Source organism: Lineus longissimus, chromosome 10, assembly GCF_910592395.1.
Source record: "Lineus longissimus chromosome 10, tnLinLong1.2, whole genome shotgun sequence".
NCBI classification, from domain to species: domain Eukaryota; kingdom Metazoa; phylum Nemertea; class Pilidiophora; order Heteronemertea; family Lineidae; genus Lineus; species Lineus longissimus.
Window position 1 is genome coordinate 13,589,762 of NC_088317.1, and position 18,333 is coordinate 13,608,094.

The window sequence follows — 18,333 nt, forward strand, 5'->3', positions numbered from 1 at the left end:
TTTTTATAATTATGTTGGTAAAAGCTGTGCTGAGTTGGATTTGACACTAACGGATTTTGTAAGGGAATTGATCTGTAAAAATATGGTCTGTTTGATTACTGTTATCAGCAGTGTATGACCAGTCATATGTTGAAATGTATGTCTTTCAACTGTTTTGCTGATTTCATAACATTGTTGGTTTATCACTTCTCTTTAATGAATATTAATATAAACGCTGTGAATATAAAACTACTGTCTGTTCCATACACAGCATGCTGTGTACATATCCTCTTCCTTCAATAAAAAATCCACTACATATTTAAATTTCAACATTGCCGTTGTAAAGACAGATATAGAAATAAAAATGTTGCGCTATTTCCGTTGCGATGCGGCCGACTGAAGAGAAACAAGAGAGAAACAACGCATATTGTTCAGATATCAGTTTATATATACTAGCTGTCTATGTTAAATATTTACATGCAATACAGCGTCGGAATCCAAGCGTTGGCTCCCAGCTATGGTCTGGGACCGGTGCATTGGATCCGGGTAATATATTTACAAAATACGATTAAAACATGCATTAACCCTTTCAGTACTGGTCAACCGCCGGGCGGCTGAACAGTACCCCGCCGCTCCGTACTCATCAACCGCACCGCGGTTGGTGCACTATAGAAACTACGAGTGCTGCCGTCTTCTAACGATCGTTAGAACTAATTAGGTTTACAAGGCATGCGGGCAACTGGTTTTCCCGCCTTTCTGGATTATTTTCAGCGATCAAATGCTTCTTTGAAGACCTCTCAATGGGCGCGCTTTGGGATTCGAGCATGGCTGCAAAACGTGGCGCGAAAATTTCGGCGGATGAGGTTATTGCTCATTTCCTTGGCGATGAAATATATCACACTGTTCTATGCTACACTCAGGTGCCAGTGGCATGAGAAATCAGTCATTCAGGATTTGAAAGATACAATAATGACTTTGTGAGTTGGTTTGTAGGGAAATAAGCAAAGTCTAATGATTTTTGAGAAATATCATTATTATTTCTCACCATAATTGAGTTGTAACTACAGTACATGTACGCCTGTTACATTTCATAGTGAAGCTCCAACCTGTAACATGCAAAATTGCAAGAAATCCACACAAAAACACTTTTTGACGGTTTTTCACAAAAAAATGCGGAATTTGCCGATTTTCCCTCTTTTTGGGAGAAATATCCTCAAAAATTCATTTCTCAATATTTTTATAAAATTATTTTGAGAAAACATGGAGGAGAAGAGTGGCAATGACTCTTGTTTAGGTTTTTTGCAAGAAAGCTTGAAATAAATGGCCCAGTGAGCTTTATTCCGAAAACAACCACCTGATTTCAGTTTTCAGAATATGCTAATTAGGCTGTATGACCTAATTTGCATATTTGCATAAGTTAATTTTTTGGTAAAAATAAAGTTTAGGTAGTTGTCCATAACAACTAAGTAGTTGTTTCTTTCTTTCTCGATCTGACATAGTGCAGCAGCCCTTTGAAAAAAAACTCTAAAATTGGTCAAATCTTGCTCAGTACAGAGCATGCACATAGTGCCAGTAGCGAAAGGGTTAAAGGTAGAACTGGTAATTTCTTATATCCTGCGATTCCGGCTTACCTTGCCGCTCGATGGAGATACCTTTACTTACGTTTTCGAATTAAAATGGCGAAGATAAATGAAAGAAATAGAATTCGGCAGATGTTCTTGCTTCAGATTATTCTTGAGAGTCGCCCCGAAGCGTTGTGTGTTTCAGGTTTTATTTCGCGCCACATGAATTAGCGCTACGCCAAACCCAATCCAGGGTCGCAATTTGTCAAGCCCACAAAATCCACGTGCTCAAGAAAAGAAGAAACGCCCCCTAGCAACTACGGTTGCAGATGAACAGGCTAACGAGGTCCCAAAAACTATTAAGGACAACTTAACCAGATTAAATATCAGTCACATGGAATAAATAAAAGTGACTGGAATCGCGGTTAAACGCACAACTACGGTTATTAACCGAATTATTATAAATTGACGATCTAAGTCAACGCGCATGGATATTCTTAGCAACCGCGTAAATGGGACACAACACGATCACGTGATAATAGCTGACTTGCCGTGCCATGTCAACAAGACTTTATCACAAGCGCTTCAAAAAGGGAATATGAAGTAAACACGCGATGCGGTGAAACCGATGCACACTGACAATGAAAAGATGGCGAAGCCAAATTAGAACGTGGTAAGCAAAGTTAAAGTTAAAGTTTAGGGTTTATAGTCTGATATCAACTACGATATAGGTTGTCATCCGACTTTACACTTTAACCCCAGTCTGTCCTGAAACCTTTCAGTAGACCTCAGATGAGCTGCTCAACCAGCGCTACAATCTGAGCATTTCTGACCGGTACCCATTTATACACCTGGGTGCAGAGAGGCAAGTAAGACAGAGAGACCAGCCTACAGTCTCACGCCGACAGTGGGGATCGATCCCGGGACCTCTTGACCGCTGGTCGAGAGTCCAAGCCACTACACCACAGCGGCTCCTTAAGCAATGACAACAGCTGTCATGCCGGAAATCGCGAGTCAAATGTGCTGACGCAAACAACGAAAGTTATGAACAGAGAATGATGTACATTATATACACAATAATACATTGGCCAAAATGCCAAATCACCATACTTTGAATACTAAGTTTCAGTAAATTCGTATTCATAATAACTGCACTACGGCTTAATGTATAACTGCATTTCTATCTTCCTGGAACACCAGTACAGTGGAACCTCCCTAAGCGGACACCTCTCTATAAAGGACACTAGTTTTGGTCCCAAATTGCGTGTTTCTATTCAATTTGACCTCTCTTATCAGGACACCTCTCTATTAAGGACAGCACTTGTCACTCCTGAGGGTGTCCTTAATAGAGATGTTCTACTGTAATTGCAAACGGCACACCCCTTTACATTACAGGTAATAAGTAGCCAACGTCTCCCTGGTCATCCGTGACGTCCCTCCAATGTAACTACAATGATTGAATGAATGAATGAATGAATGAATGAATATAAGAATTTCTATAGCGCCTGAATTAAAAGAAAAACTTAAATTCTCAGGCGCTTTACAAAGCAAAACACTCCCTGAAAAGGTGTTGCTTCAGGAGAGTTTTGAAAATGTCTATGGAACCAGCAAGCCTGATGTTGGAAGGTAGCTGGTTCCATAGAACCGGTGATGACTTGTAAAAAGAACGGTCACCAAAGGTTTTGCACTTAGTGCGAGGGACCACCAAAGTTAGAGCAATAACAGAGCGGAGATGGTAGGTGGAATGGTGCCTCAGTCTGACCATATCACACAGGTACGCAGGTGCGACTCCATGTATTGCCTTGTATGTAAATAAAAGCACTTTGAAAACAATCCTGTATTTAACAGGAAGCCAATGGAGTCGCATGAGATAGATGGCGCTATTAGTGTTGAGATCACCAGAAAAGGAGCGGTGACCACATCATAGTTCCTAGCGCTGCTCCGGCCATCATGCCCATCGCGACATCTCCACCATCATACCGGTTATGATATTCGGGGGCATTCTGGTAGATGACGGTCGTCCGTGATCCATCCGCCTCTTGAACGACTGCAAAAAAATACAATGAATCTATATAACGTACGAATATCATCTGCACAATCGGCATAAACCACCCTGGCACAGTATCCTATTCTTAGCGTGTTGGCCCACTCACGCCCGCTTACTCTGGCCCTCATCCCAAGATTTTTAAGGCATGGGCAAAGGAGGCAACTTAACATACAATAGCATTCCGTGACGTTACTATTTATAGCTCACAAGATCATTTGAATAAGATATTGATGACGTTTTAGTCACGTGACAGTCGGACATCGACACTTATTTCTACGCATTTGAGCTTGTTTCAAAGTCAATTATCTTTGACCCTGCATTGTTTTAAGCATGAATGATACCATAGAGTCAGAGAGAGAAATATTCAGAACAATTATGTAGTATTTCCAACAATCGGACATGTGCCAGATTGAATCTAACTGCCCTAGTTAGAAAGCCTGAATCCATTACGAAACCGCATGTTTGTCCGACATTGCCTGTAATTCAGTGATGGGGAAATAGAGGGCAGCAGCTGCAGTGACGTCATCTTCGCGGAATGCTATTTCGGGCCACGTCAGTGTTTAGTACAGTCCCCTTTAATACAGTCCAAGTCACAATCGTCATCCCTAAATTTGCGTCATTGACACACTGGTGCTACCCAGCAAATAGGTCGTGCGCAAGTTGAGCATGATTTACGCAAAACATAGAGAGATAAGCGCGTCATTAGGGCGCGTATGTTGCCCATCAATGACGTGAAGCAGACGAAGGTCAATTGTGAATTGGAATGTAGCGCATCAATGACGCGAAGCAGAATGAAGGTCAATTGTGAATTGGACTGTAGCGCATCAATGACGCGAAGCAGAATGAAGGTCAATTGTGAATTGGACTGTAGCGCATCAATGACGCGAAGCAGAATGAAGGTCAATTATGAATTGGACTGTAGCTGAGGTGATGATTTTAGAGATTGGATTTTGACAGTTGGTAGTGTTAAGCGTTGCAAAACTATTAAAGACTGGCCATCATAACATGATCTTTCACTCCGAATTCATTAGCCATACTCGTCACAAGAAAACTTTCATTTCTCATCTGTGAAACACCAAACTTAGGACAAGGAAGAACAGATTTTCTCACATCGCAAATCCCATTGTTGGTAATATTGTCTTAAAATGATGTGTGGCTTATATCCGGGGCAGTGAGAACCAGACTTTACAAAGTGACATTCAAGTTTTGAGAAAAATGGGTCGGTTCTCGATCAGGAACTTTTGAGAGACAATACCACCAATGAATATTCATAGGTTGGAGGGATGAGACCTATCAATAAGACGCGAGTATGGTTTTAACTCTCAAGTACATATTTGGAGAGGCATTGAAATATTTGCTGTGGCAAGTCTACAGATATAAAGAAATTGTTTGATGAAATAATTAATTTTGAATTTTGATAATTTGGCAACCCTGTGGGTACGGCTGACCCTGTGTTTTGAGATTTTTCTGCCAGTTGGCTGAAAAGAGTGGAAATATCAATGTCTGTCCAATTTGTCGATTATCAAAAAATTTCCTTGGTCAACTACCAGTTTACTTTTCACCATTTACTTGCCCGACTGTCCGGAATATCATATCGAAATTTCAGATTCACAACCCCACGCAGTATTTGATGCGTCGCAATTCAAACATTGACAATTGAACTGCTAAAAGGCTTAAAAAATGGCCAGGGCCATTGTGCTCACCTCACATGGAGGAAAGATGGATAAAGAGCATGGTATTGTGTCATGTAGTGTTAGGTTTGATGTAGGTCCAAGCAATTACAATTTCCCCAAAATGGCCAATTTACAGTACATTCGACCTCTGTGACCTTGAAAAGTAGGTCAAATACAAGAAGACCCGGATGACACATTGAATGGTTGTTAGAATTAGATGTACCTATGATATAAAATTGGTGCCAATCGGGCAAGTCATTACTAGGAATAATGGCATTTTGAAGAATTTAGGATTTGGCCCCCTCCCTGGAGGCCAAACGGCAAATCAGATCGCACCAAACTTCAGTACCTGAGATCACCTGACCAAGGGGTACATGTGTACTTAATTTGTGATCAATAGTCATTGCAGTTAAGAAACGTGCCATAGTTACGGCCTGACGGCGAATTTACGCCATTTGACCTCTGTGACCTTGACAAGAAGGTCAAATTAAAAACCTGTGTGACATATACTGTATGGTGGTTAGATGTACCCATGATATCAAATTGGTGGCAATCGGGCAAGAAGTTAAGGAATAATCACATTTTTAAGGTTTTTGGATTTTGCCCCCTGGTGGTCAAGTGGTGAATCATATTGGACCAAACTTCGGTCCCTGAGATCACCTGACTAAGGGGTAAATGTGTACCAAATTTGGTATCAATAGTCATTGCAGTTTAGAAACGTGCCATCATTACATCCTAACAGCCAATTTACACCATTTGACCTCTGTGACCTTGAAAAGGAGGTCAAATCAAAAACCTGGAGGATGTATGATGCACCTTTGCTAGAAGTACCTACCATATTTTTTTCAAAATTTCCCGACTACTATTAAGGGAGATATTGCATATTTTCACTTTTAACGTTTGGCCCCCTGGTGGCCAAACCATGAAACGAATCGGACCAAAACTTGGTCTCCAAGGTGTCATTACATAAGGGTACATGTGTACCAAGTTTCAACTCAATAGCTCTAACAGTTACAAAACGTGCCCTGCTAACGGACGACGGACGACGACGACGACGACGACGACGACGGACGACGGACGCCACGGTATGGGATAAGCTCACCTCTGCTAAGAGGTGAGCTAAAAATCAATGGTAGTCTTGCCTCTTGATTGTTCATGGAAAAGTGGAGTGCTGCCATCTATGAGTGAACAGTGGAAGCTACATCAACTATTCTGTCAGAAAACAGTACTTAGGTCTGAGGTTGCAACATTTTTAAACAAATTGTCACTTTTTAGACTCGGGATCTCATCACACCACCTCATGTGTAAGAACAGTGCAAGTTATCAAACATACTGCAAGTAAAGCCTGAAGTTCTTTCTAAATGTTCACAAAAACATTGTTTATCGATTCCAATTAAAATCAATTGGAATTGAAAGAATAGTACTACTAACCGTAAGGCGGGGGATGTGATCCATAGTACCTCTGCCCAGGGTAGGCATAGACAACTCGCTGTGTTGGGTATGCACTTCCCTGCACCTGCTGTGGTGAGGACCCCTGTGGGTACGGCTGACCCTGTGAGTACGGTGGAGGAGGACCTGTGGGGTAGGCTGGGGGCTGATTCGGGTTGCCCGTAGGTGGCTTGAATGCTGGTCTTACATTGATGACTCTCGCTTGCTCCAGGGAGAACTGCCATGCTCTGTGAGACAAAAGAATTCATTTTGAAATGGTATCTGCAGCTTCTGGGAGGATGGATTTGTTAGCCAGATAGTATTTCATAATACAATCTCATTCACCCCCGATTTGATAACAAAATTTGTATGCAAGGATTTTTGCTGCAGCATTTGTCCTGACCAAAAAATTGCATGGCCCGCCCTCAAAAACCTAATCTTTTAATTTTTAACATTCCTTGGACACAAAACAGGAAATTTCATTATCATGGCCTGAAGTAATTGGCAAAAACATTGTAACTGGGCACTGTCACCTTCTGAGGATAGGCTATCAAGAAACTGCTTAAAGTGAATGTGGAACAAGGCACCAGACTCCAGCTCGCGTACTTCAGATATTGGATACCCCAAGTTGATGTTGCCTGGACCAGTGTTCTCCACAGGGTTTTCTCCAGGTAGGGTGATACCCTTGATTTGCATGATGTTTTACCAGTGTGCAACACAAGGTAGGGTGGCCAGCAATTTGAGGTAGGGTGGCCCTATAGGAACCCTCTACAAAGTTCTAGAGCAAGGTAGGGTGGCTCTTCCAAGGTAGGGTGGTAAGCTGCCAAGGTAGGGTGGGCCAACCTGACAAATAGCCTTGTGGAGAACACTGCTGGACATTTGCACAGGGATGCCAATGAGCCAAGGCACGAGTCTGAAATTTCTTTCTTACACAAATCTTTCCCTTGGATCAGCTTTCACTTGCACAAAAATACCTCGAAAATGTTTAGTTTGGGCCCGAATTTAAAACATCAAAGATCCAAAGTGACATGAGACAGAGATCTGTCAATTTCAAATATCAACCTTTAGCATTTAGAAACAGGAAAAAGTATAAATCCGCCAGAAATCAGAAATTTGACATCCATGTTTGTATATTGTGCCCAGGTATGTGGCGTAGGGTGAAGCTTACTTCGCATCATCAGGGTTTTCTCCACATAGCTGCCACGTCTCACTTCTCCCAACCACCGCAAGCAGCGCGTCTCTACTCGCGCCATCTGGGGGAGAAACGCCACACTAAAATAGAGACAATTTATACATGTATAGACCATACAGTGGAACCTCCCTTAGCGAACACCTCTCTATTCAGGAAAACCTCTCTATCAAGGACACTAGTTTTGGTCCCAAATTGGTTGTTTCCATTCAATTTGACCTCTCTGATCAGGACACACTATCAAAGACAGCATTTGTCAGTCCCGATGGTGTCCATTCAATTTGACCTCTCTGATCAGGACACACTATCAAAGACAGCATTTGTCAGTCCCGATGGTGTCCTTTATAGGGAGGTTCTACTGTACTTGGAAATTTAACTTAAGCACCCTCTTCAGACAAAAAATTTACTCAAATGCGCTTAAAGAGTAAAAGTTACGATTTTAAAAGATGAACCTTTCGCATCTGATCAGTATCTTTATCATCATCTTTTTAGGCTTCATGGTCCATTTTTGCATCTTTGCGATAGGAATTGGTCCACATCAGGTCACATATTTACCCCCTGTGTCATGGCAACTTATCGGCGGTGAATAACAGTCCTAAAGTCTCCTCCATTCACCGCCGACATCGAGGGGCCAGGAAATCCGTCCGACGCATCATCACAAACGAGTGGCCAATCAAATTGCTCGACACAGTCATTAAATGACGGCCTGAATTGATAGTGCCAACCTCAGGATCAGGTTACCCTCCTTCTATACAACATGCACTGTGCTTTTGGGTCAGGTCAGCATCCCTGGAACCGTTACTCATTGAACACCTGGTCTTCAACTATGATGGCTTTCAGTGCGTGTCTCGTGCGACAACCACGAGGGAGTGTAATATTAGTGTTGTCACGAAATGGACGTGTGGGATAGGAAGGGAATGAAGGGAATTCTGATTATAGAACAAATTCCTTGACCGGCCATCAAAGAATTTATATGACAATTGGAATAAAATATTCTTATTTCCAGAATTCTGAAGACTGTTACTAAAATTGGTTTGTACTTTTGCTGCTTTTTTCATTACATGGGACCCCACAGTCATTGGGCCTATGATGGAACGTCCGTGAGTCATCAGTGGATCTACATTGGTTGCACTTTGCTGCTTATGTCCATTTATATGGCCATGTAGAATTAGTGGAATGAGCAGACTCTGTACAAAATATGATATAATTACAAAATGGAACTTAATGAACTCATTAAATTTTAATTTCTTCGATACGCCACAAAGACTATTTGAAAATCGCTTTTTCAGTCGTTAAGCCAGTACTGGCAATGAGGGCATGAAAACTGGTCTGCAGGGACAGTTTAGTTCAGTCGGTAGCCGTGTGCATCGCTGTATTACCGTACCTCCTTTCGTCTTCAGAGTTCAGGCATGGCGATGATCATCGCAACAACTGGCTTTTCCAGGTGATTGAAGCCCAGAATCCGCTCATTCCACTTATTCTGCTCATTCTGCTAATTCTACATGGCCCATTTATGGGACCCACGGTCATTGGGTCCGAGATGCAATTCCTACCAAATGATCACGCACTTACTGCTCGGCCTGTCTGTATTGTGAGACACTCAGTCTTCATCCTCAATGTAGCCTCGGCCTCAAACACGTCAGGACTCTTGAAGTATTTCAGGTCTCCATTCGTGTACAAGACAAACCAAACTTTTTTCCAACGCAGGAGAAAGGTACCTGAATTGACAAGATAAGCAGGTCAAAATATGCAGATTGGACCTGGAGGTGCAAGAAAAGATTCACCAGATGGGAATATCAGAGTCTTTAAAACTGTTCGTAATAACTACTACTAGGGGTCGCGGAAATTAGAAAGGCAGTGATTTCTAGTGATGTAGTGCAGTCATTATGCATACAAATTTGCTGAAACTTGGTATTCATAGTATTGGTATATCTGTCTTCACAACGGCAATACTGAAAGTTATATTTAGAACGTACTTGTATTCACGAAACTGAAAATTTTCAAATTCAATTACAAATTGTCAACGAACGCCATAGGCCTTTAGGAACTACTGGGTATGTCATTACTGGTGCCACACTTCGTCAGGAAAAAGAGCCTACAGTGTAGTTTGTGACATATCGATGTTATTCATCGATTCCTTTCATCTTGCTTTTCCATAGAGTCTGGTGGAAACTTGATGACGATGCACGTTCATTTGTAGGCCTATGTGAACGGTGTATCGTTTTCTATAGGATTTCTTCCTAGTATCAGCAACCGACGTGATAACCAGACATTGCATAAATTTGATGAAAATCACAAATTTGGAAAAAAATACAACTCCTAGCTGGTTTTTAGCATTCTTGGGCCAGTTTCAAGACACTGTCATTAGTGTCAATTTCAACAAAGGCTTAAATTTCACGAAAGTTTGTCAAATATAATGTCTTACTCTGCCTGTGGAGCCAGCCAGCTTTTGCAATATCCATTGCCATGGCTCGCACTCGTGAATGAAACCACCAGAGCGTTAATTACCTACAAGATGAAAATAAATGTTTAGCATTATGGTTGAACTGGAGCAGGCAATACCCATCAACCCGGTTTGTGGAAGCTGCTTACTGCAACGCCGAGCTATAGACAGTTTGCGTAAATAAATTTCGACCATTTTGAAAAGGAGTTTTCACAGGCAGCTTTAGTTTACCATGACATGTTTTAAATTGAATCATCACCAAAAGCATTCAAAATATCATGAAAACTGAAGACATGGACAGCTTCATTCAAGTAAATTGTTTGAATAAGCTTGTATATTGTACTTTTAGTCCATGGTAAACATACGTTGCCTGTTCAAAATGGCCGAACTTTATTTAGGCCTCCGCAGGTTAGATTGTCTATAGAGTCCTTCACACCAGGCGGAGGAGGAAGCCACTGAAGACCACAACAGACAAGCAGCAAACAAAAGACTGCATGGTCGCACACCACATGATCTTTTGTTCGTTGTGCCTAGGTTTGTTTATATGTTTGGGCCTGCAAAGACTTCCTCCACCTGACCTGGTCACTGCATGCTGTAAAACTTAAAGGTTAAATGCCAAAGTTAGGCCTAATCTTAATCAAAGTACATCAGGATAACCTTTTGTTACATTTAGATGTCAAATGTAGTAAATTTATTTGCATAAATATCGCATGGAATAAAGAAATTCAAATAAACCGCCCTGTCTCAGCGTGAATTTGCTTCGGCAAAGTTCGTATTTCGTTCGGAAACTCTCGCGGTTTTGGGGAATTCCAAATGAGGAGTGACGTCACTAGTGCTGTCATTGTTAGACTGATCCCACTGCCTGCATACACAAACGCCATGCTGTAGATGCCTGCGCAAGACAGGAGACCAGTTTTGTTTTCATTCATCTGACAGCTGATTCTACTTTCTGGTTGCGTTCACGCCGTTCCTACCATGTAAAACCAATTATTTTACATGTTCTAAAGCAAAAATGGTTTACTGCGTCGCACCAAACTGCAGCAGTGATTCAACGAAGGTGTTGAAAGTAGATGGGGTCGGTTATTACAATTTTCCTCGCGACAAGAAGGCCCGAAAAGTATGGGTAAGACGCATGCATCGTCCGTCTTCTTGGGTCCCGTCTCTCGGTGCGAGGGTATGTTCGAAGCACTTCGTTGCCGGAGATTACCTGCTGGACCCAGCCATATGCCGTGCGATAGGATTTGACCCTAAAAAACGCCTGCTGAAGCCAGGTGCCTTCCCTACACTCTTCAGTCATGGTGAAGGCGATGCCATGGATGGTACGCCTACGACCAGTGCGCCGCGGTCAGCTGTGCAGAAGAGGGCACATCAGCAGGTGATTATTATTTATTATGAAATCAGTATAGTAGGTATGAAATTATACCCCATGGCCATAGGCCTAGGCTAGGAATACCTCCATCTCGAGTGCATGACCATGGGGTAGGCATTGTGAAGTGTAGGATGTGGTGTTGCTGGGGCCTGAGGACCTTTTAAGACTACAACTTGATAATTTTCATAATTGATACTGCACGACTGCACCTACTAGGCTACCTTCAGCTGTAGGAGCAAGTCAAATACAAAAGTCCTACTCCTATTAGTCAATTACGATAGGCCTTCTATTTAAAATATTTGTTTCTCATTTCGTAGGCTGTAGCAGAGGCGGTAGCGGGATACAACGTGTTGTATGGAGAGGAGGCGGAGGAGGCAGCTGAGCAGGATGATGGTTTTTTGATGGCTGATGAAGGCCGATTTGAGGAGGTTGGCAATCACCTGATAGAGGATGCAGTACTGCCACAGAGTTTAGACGATTTGGAGGTTTTGCCACAAGTATGTTCAATCATAACCCAGCCCCATGTGTCATAAGCTTACTATTAACTGACTTCAGGGTGTGGCTCTACAAAAACTGGTTATATTGGGTGATCATATTTACATAGATAAATGTCCCGAGCAGTGTAGACTAATAAATCAGAGGATGGATTAATCCCACAATCTTGTAATAAAAATTAGCTGCATTATTAATGTAGTGAAAGTTAATGTAAACAACATCCCCGGAACAATAGCCTCAATTCTATTTCTTATCTTTGCAGGAACACCCTGAAACCTTTGCCATTGGGACACAAGTTGGCTCCTCAGTCTCCATGCGGTTTGCCAAGGCTGTCCAGGTCAATATTGTCACTGGGTCTCGGAACAAAGGTTCACAGACAACCTCCTGCACCGGGGATATTGGCTGTCAGGCAGAACCAGAAGTCCGAGAAATTGCCATTCAGACAGATCTGTTTGACATTGATGTGCCAGTTTTCCAAGGTAACCCCAAACCTGAAAATTATGTTGATACTAGTAGCAACCCGACAAGGTGTCAGACAGTTTGGGTTTTACTATCTAACACAATTTTGGTTAGTGCCTGGCAATACGACAGGTACCAACAGGCTGGTACCCGATAAGTCACAGTTTGGTGCCAGACAATGTCTTTGACCACCCCAATATTTTCAGGCTTGAAACCAAGTGATGAAGACATGGAGGATGAAGAGGTGCACTTTCCAAGTCAGGAAACGATGAAGACTGATGACAGTGACGATGAAGACTGGGAGCCATGTGAAGATGATTATTGTCAAGAATTTGATGACTCGCTCCTTGATGATGAAAATGTGTAAGTGTTTGTTGTAGCTTTCTTGAGAAATTGATTCTTTAAAACAATTGAATTGTATCAGAGTGAATGAATAGAATGATAGTCATAAAAGTACCGGTATGGCAGTTTCTGGGACCTGTTATTAGTGTTAACACTAATAAAACTTTACTTTTTTCATGAAGGACTCACTAATGATGCTCTACAGTGAGTTTATAAACTGATAAAAAACAATCATTGTCAAATCTTTAACCATAATTATTTACTATTTCAGATCCGGCAAACATTATGATTTCGACAATGAGTATGACCAGCCCTCCCCTCAATATGAGAGAAAATTCATTGTCTTTGAATCAAGCTTGAGGCTTCTGTTCATGTTTTGTCAAGTTTGCAGGGCACCATGTCGAGTCGCACTCCGTACACTTGGCACAGCTGTGATGGTGATGGCGATTTGTGAAAATCAACATCAACAGGAATGGACATCACAACCATTTAAAGGACAGCTTCCCATTGGAAATTTGCTTTTGGCTGCAGGTAGGCTACATACGTATGCTGCATGATTCTTAAAACATTAGTCGGGTCAATATACGAAAAAACATGGAACAAATTGCAACAAATGATTTTTTCGATGTTTTCTATGCTATTGAGATATGGAGAATAAAAAATCAAAAATAGGACCACCGGAAATACCAAAAAAAAGGGTAAATTCATAAATCCTGAAAGAAAGCCAAACCAGTATTATGATTTCTCATTAAATTGTTTCAGGAATTCTATATTCTGGTTCAAGTCCAGTAAGAGGACTCAATATCCTGAAAAACATTGGTGTGGCAGTGATAAGCCGAAGGACATTCTACACTATACAAGGCCTCTACCTCATACCATCAGTGTTCGCAGTCTGGCAAAGGAAGCAAGACAGTATGTTTAAGGAGCGAAAGAGGAAACAACTGTCCTTGTCTGGAGATGCGAGGTGTTGCTCGCCAGGCCACACTGCCAAATATGGGAGCTACAGTTTGATGGATGAGTCAGCCGGTAAGGTGCTGGATGTAAGCCTTGTACAGGTACGTTAGTAATAGTGCATTGCAATGTCAACATGACAAACCTTGCCCTTGTGTCAAGTTAAACGAAGTTCTGGAACAAATCAGAAGTCAATATTCCATCAAAATGGATTGCTGACTTCCCTAATGAAATTGATTGTTCACTGTCAGTGTTAACTTTACACTTCACTTACAATTTTATAGTGCCATTCATCCTCATGCAGATAGCTTCCCCACATTGATCAGATCCTTCTCTTTATCCCAATAGTTATTACCAGCAATAGGTTTAAAAACATGAATAACATGGTTTATTGGTTACTTATTTTTCAGTCAAATGAAGTGAAAAATTCTTACTGGATGGAACTCGAGGGTTTGAAACGTAGCATGGCACTACTTGTTACCGAGAAGAAATTGGCAATTGCAGAGATGGTCACAGATCGGCATTCACAAATCAAAAAGTATCTGAGAGACAAATGGCCTGGAGTACAACACTGGTTTGATTGCTGGCATATCGCGAAAGGTGTGTTATTGCTCATTTTAACATAAACAAGGCAAAAAAACAACTCGTCCGTCAAGTATCTTTGCCTTTTTGAATTTAGCCAATGAAAGACATTGTAGGCACTGGTCAAAAGTCAAGTGGGTTTCTCATAAATTGGAACATAATGTTTCATTCTAAATTCATTACACATGATATATACATGTACATGTACATGTTTTTCAGGGGTAAAAAAGAAAATGGACAATATTGCCAAGAAGTACAAACTTTGCAGGATACTCGCAAAATGGTCCCAATCAGTGTCCAACCATATCTTCTGGTGTGCTGCCTCAAGTAATGGGAATGGTGACTTGGTTGAAGCAAAGTGGCTCTCCATTCTAAACCATGTTGCCGACGTACACGATGGGCATGGGGATTTGTACCCAAAATGTCTTCATGGTCCTCTAGAAGACAGAGAATGGATCAAGAAAGGTTCGTTTAAAGTTACGTTTTAAAAGGAACTTGCAAATGCCATAAAGCCCATGCTATGAATGCAATTTGTCTTGACAAGTAAGGAGTGCCCTCAATCAAAAGAAAAACAGCTAGTCATTTGGCCCTGTTAATTCCTTGTTCCTTATTACTTAAACCAGTATTACTCTTTCAGGTAGCAAGGCCCACAAGGAACTTACGCTGATTCTCACTCAAAAGATATTGCTCAAGGACATCAGAAAGGTTTCACCAGGAGTACAGACTTCATCTCTTGAGTCGTATCACAAAATTGTTGGTTATTTCGCTCCCAAATCCCGCCATTTCTTCTATGAGCCAATGAAAGCAAGGTATGATAGACTACAATGTATTCTCAGGGGTCATTACTAAATCACGAAAAAAATTTCATGCAATGCTTTGAGTGAGTGCTATCAAAGCCCACTTTTCCTTATTCATGATGCAACTGAACTTTGTTCTTGCACTCTACTTGGACTATAAGGCGTGAGGCGAGTAAAACATTGATTGAAAGCATTGACCAGTCATGCCAGTATTACAAATTCTCTTTACAGGTTACTGCTCGCCACACTCCACTTTAATGAAAATTCAAATCGGAAACAGCGTATGGGAAAAGATGAACAGCCGCAGTGGTCGATTTCATACCCCAAGGGGAGAGGAGGAGCTGCAGTAGCAAAAGAGGTCAAAATTGAATCAACATATGGTAGGTATAACGGCCAGCATCGTTACTTTAGTGCTAGCACTGCAAGAAACAAGAAGAAACAAGATTACTTGTATTAATACTTCCCTTTATGTTTTCAGACTATGTACAGCTAATTCTGGAGGACCTGCTGAAGCGGAGAGATGACCTGCCATCTTACAAATTGGCAAGAGATGCAAAGGACAAGTACCAAGTGACTCATCCTATTCCAGGTCCAGTGTGCTCAAAGTACGACAAGCAGGACAAGATGAAAGTTGTAGAAGAAACAAAAACGAGGTTTAACAAACTGTAGAGTTCATTCATAGCACCATCAGAGTTCACTATCACAGATCAATTGAACGGTCACACCAAATCAATTGAACGTAGGATACTTGAATCCTGTGTACCCGTCATTGTCCGGAGCAGGCCAAGCAGCACGTATCTTGTCCCGAGCACAAACAGGGAGCGGCAAACGGTTCCTTCTCCCCAACCTCTTCCAAACCCAACGGACAAGGTTCCTATAGGCCACGTATCGATATAACCTGAAATTGTCGGGAAGAAAACAATGTTTGTACATTTAATTGACAGTTTTTTTTAGATTTATTGAAAACTTGTAATATTATTACTAAATACATGTAGATACATTTTATTATATCTATTTTCTATATTTCTAGTCTTCAAAGGGAGAAAAAAATCTCATTTCTGAATTGATATTGCCTTTTCTTGTCTTCAATTATACAGCGATGGAGGTGGTCATCATTACTTACTTGTGAATGGGCTGGTCATCGCCTATTTGTCCCTGCTCTTCGATGTAGTGATACATCGACATTTCCAGCACCCATCTATCAAGACAGGTGCTGGAAAAACCTGGGTGTTGCGTGATGCACTCTACTTTCAGCTCATCCTTCTTGGCCTGGACTGGTGAATAGTCTGAGCAGCACAAGGATTCCCTCCCCTTCTCTTGTGGAGTGCAGACACCACAATGACACCTACAAATACAAGTATGATATAAATGTTATTGTTATACAGCAGTGATGATATTTCGATAGCCATTGCCATCAATGAATCAGGGCCCAGGCCAAGGGTAGGCCAAATTTGAGTGAGAGGCAGGCCCCTGGAGCTCAGCTCAGTAAGATTAAGCATTGTTTCAATCAATCAATTAATGTAGTATTGTCGAAGGCTTTCGCCTTAAGTTGTTACGGTGAGAATAAACTGTTGTCTTTACGCGTGTGTAGTATTTCACTATTTGGTGTGGTATTGGTAATGCTCCGCAATGGAAGAGTCTCAGTATAGTAATAATCCAAGTTATTAGGCCTAGAGTTCACTACATTCGAGTAGGCCTACTACCAAACCCTGAGGCTTAGTATTCCGAGATCCTACTTACTATAAAATAACGATGTGGAATGAACTCACTCAACTCAAGATACGTTGTGGTTTCGACATATTCGAGGTGAAAAACGCCAATTGTTTACTGACAACACTCGATCCGTGAACGATGGAGCCCTATGTAGAGATGTACATGAATACATGCACATGATGACATGGCTCATATCAGCATAGGCCCCCTATAATGTCCAGCTGATGCCGCGCCTATACACATGGCATGCACAGTGCACTGCCACTGCACTTGGAACTCACCAATTGATATTTCCGATGCGATCAAGTCGCTCATCCTCCATCTCCCCATCATCACCTTCGCCCGAATCAGAACAAGAATCTGAATCGTCTCTCGCACTCTCCACTACTGGCTCGTACATGTAGGGTTGAATCACACCATTGCCTTCATCAACAACCAAATCGTCATCAAACAAATCTCCCGCACAATCTTCGCTCGCCATGCTTGCAGCCGCCATTTTTACTTGCGTAGTGGTCAATGATCGTGGCTTTGACAGCACTGGTGACGTCACCAATGTGAACCTAGCGGCGAATAGCGTAACTACACATCTGGCGGTCTTTTCAAAAGCGCCTTCAAAAACGAGCTCGCAGAGGACTGAACAAATAGCACTTATTTCACAAAAAAATCACTATTTTTTGAATTCCTTCCGGTTTATTATGTTTTTTTAAGATAGCATATTATGAAAATTCACCACAAATACAGGTTAAATAGCTCAGCATTTGACCTTTAAAGGGTCTAACGCCAGATGCCTAACTCCACGGTAACGGTATGCAAAGATTTTAAACGCATGCGCCTGGACGTAAAAGTCTCTATAGACTGTTCCAGTATTGAAAAGAAGGACTTTATAATAGTGATACACTTTTATATCTGAGCTCTTGACTAATCAGTCAAAATACAATATAAATGACAGCATGACTGTGGATGACAGGGCCACCACACTTCATCATTCATGGCACGTGACATTTCCAGGGGGACATTTTCTTCTTCCACACCGACCGCTTATCATACATTTGTCATTATAAGATAACCTTCTCGACCAAGTTACTTAACATGGTAAGTGATCCAATAAATCACGAATTGACATGTTTTCTAATACGCCAATGTTATAAACAGTGATAAATGGCAAGAAAAGCTTACAAATCAAGCCAAAATCACAAAAACTCGCGAATCCCTTGACCGGAAGTTTTGAAACACTTAATTGGACTGGGCACGCTCAGTACGAATCAATCAACAGTCGTACCTATGATGCATTAGTGCGCAATAAT

The 18,333-nt window shown here is 41.6% G+C and overlaps 3 protein-coding genes across 4 annotated transcripts; 1 reads left to right on the forward strand and 2 right to left on the reverse strand.

The window, feature by feature from the left end:
- Nucleotides 1–406: 406 nt before the first annotated feature.
- On the reverse strand, nt 407–18,257 carry LOC135494795 (pleckstrin homology domain-containing family B member 2-like). 2 transcript variants are annotated; one of them, XM_064783079.1, is made up of 6 exons: nt 18,206–18,257; nt 10,304–10,386; nt 9,451–9,596; nt 7,858–7,961; nt 6,693–6,937; nt 407–3,588 (listed from the first exon to the last, which is right to left on the reverse strand). In XM_064783079.1, exons 2-6 carry the CDS (start codon nt 10,344–10,346, stop codon nt 3,437–3,439), a joined length of 690 nt encoding a protein of 229 aa, XP_064639149.1. In that variant the 5' UTR covers nt 10,347–10,386; nt 18,206–18,257; the 3' UTR covers nt 407–3,436. The 2 variants fall into 2 exon arrangements, with proteins under 2 accessions (XP_064639149.1, XP_064639150.1); XM_064783080.1 differs by having other exon boundaries at nt 18,119–18,233.
- Nucleotides 10,999–15,985, forward strand: LOC135495128 (uncharacterized). Its single transcript, XM_064783561.1, has 10 exons — nt 10,999–11,696; nt 12,008–12,187; nt 12,448–12,664; nt 12,851–13,007; nt 13,258–13,517; nt 13,749–14,041; nt 14,348–14,537; nt 15,157–15,328; nt 15,548–15,696; nt 15,795–15,985. The coding sequence occupies exons 1-10, from the start codon at nt 11,334–11,336 to the stop codon at nt 15,983–15,985; spliced, it is 2,172 nt and encodes a 723-aa protein (XP_064639631.1). The 5' UTR covers nt 10,999–11,333.
- LOC135495129 (P2X purinoceptor 7-like) lies at nt 15,765–17,535 on the reverse strand. Its single transcript, XM_064783562.1, has 3 exons — nt 17,311–17,535; nt 16,440–16,661; nt 15,765–16,214 (listed from the first exon to the last, which is right to left on the reverse strand). The coding sequence occupies exons 1-3, from the start codon at nt 17,523–17,525 to the stop codon at nt 16,046–16,048; spliced, it is 606 nt and encodes a 201-aa protein (XP_064639632.1). The 5' UTR covers nt 17,526–17,535; the 3' UTR covers nt 15,765–16,045.
- Nucleotides 18,258–18,333: the final 76 nt, after the last annotated feature.

What these genes read in the sequence shown, in the direction of transcription:
- LOC135494795 (XM_064783079.1), bottom strand. Translation starts at nt 10,346, where the DNA reads ATGGCAATGGATATTGCAAAAGCTGGCTGGCTCCACAGGCAGA. An exon ending in GAAAACCCTGATGATGCGAA is followed by an intron (nt 6,938 to 7,857) that starts GTAAGCTTCACC and finishes TTTGTCTCACAG; the next exon opens with AGCATGGCAGTTCTCCCTGG. An exon ending in ATCACATCCCCCGCCTTACG is followed by an intron (nt 3,589 to 6,692) that starts GTTAGTAGTACT and finishes ATTTTTTTGCAG; the next exon opens with TCGTTCAAGAGGCGGATGGA.
- LOC135495128 (XM_064783561.1), top strand. Translation starts at nt 11,334, where the DNA reads ATGGTTTACTGCGTCGCACCAAACTGCAGCAGTGATTCAACGAAGGTG. An exon ending in AAATTTGCTTTTGGCTGCAG is followed by an intron (nt 13,518 to 13,748) that starts GTAGGCTACATA and finishes AAATTGTTTCAG; the next exon opens with GAATTCTATATTCTGGTTCA. An exon ending in TATGAGCCAATGAAAGCAAG is followed by an intron (nt 15,329 to 15,547) that starts GTATGATAGACT and finishes TTCTCTTTACAG; the next exon opens with GTTACTGCTCGCCACACTCC.
- LOC135495129 (XM_064783562.1), bottom strand. Translation starts at nt 17,525, where the DNA reads ATGGCGGCTGCAAGCATGGCGAGCGAAGATTGTGCGGGAGATTTGTTT. An exon ending in CGCATCGGAAATATCAATTG is followed by an intron (nt 16,662 to 17,310) that starts GTGAGTTCCAAG and finishes TTGTATTTGTAG; the next exon opens with GTGTCATTGTGGTGTCTGCA. An exon ending in GATGACCAGCCCATTCACAA is followed by an intron (nt 16,215 to 16,439) that starts GTAAGTAATGAT and finishes CGACAATTTCAG; the next exon opens with GTTATATCGATACGTGGCCT.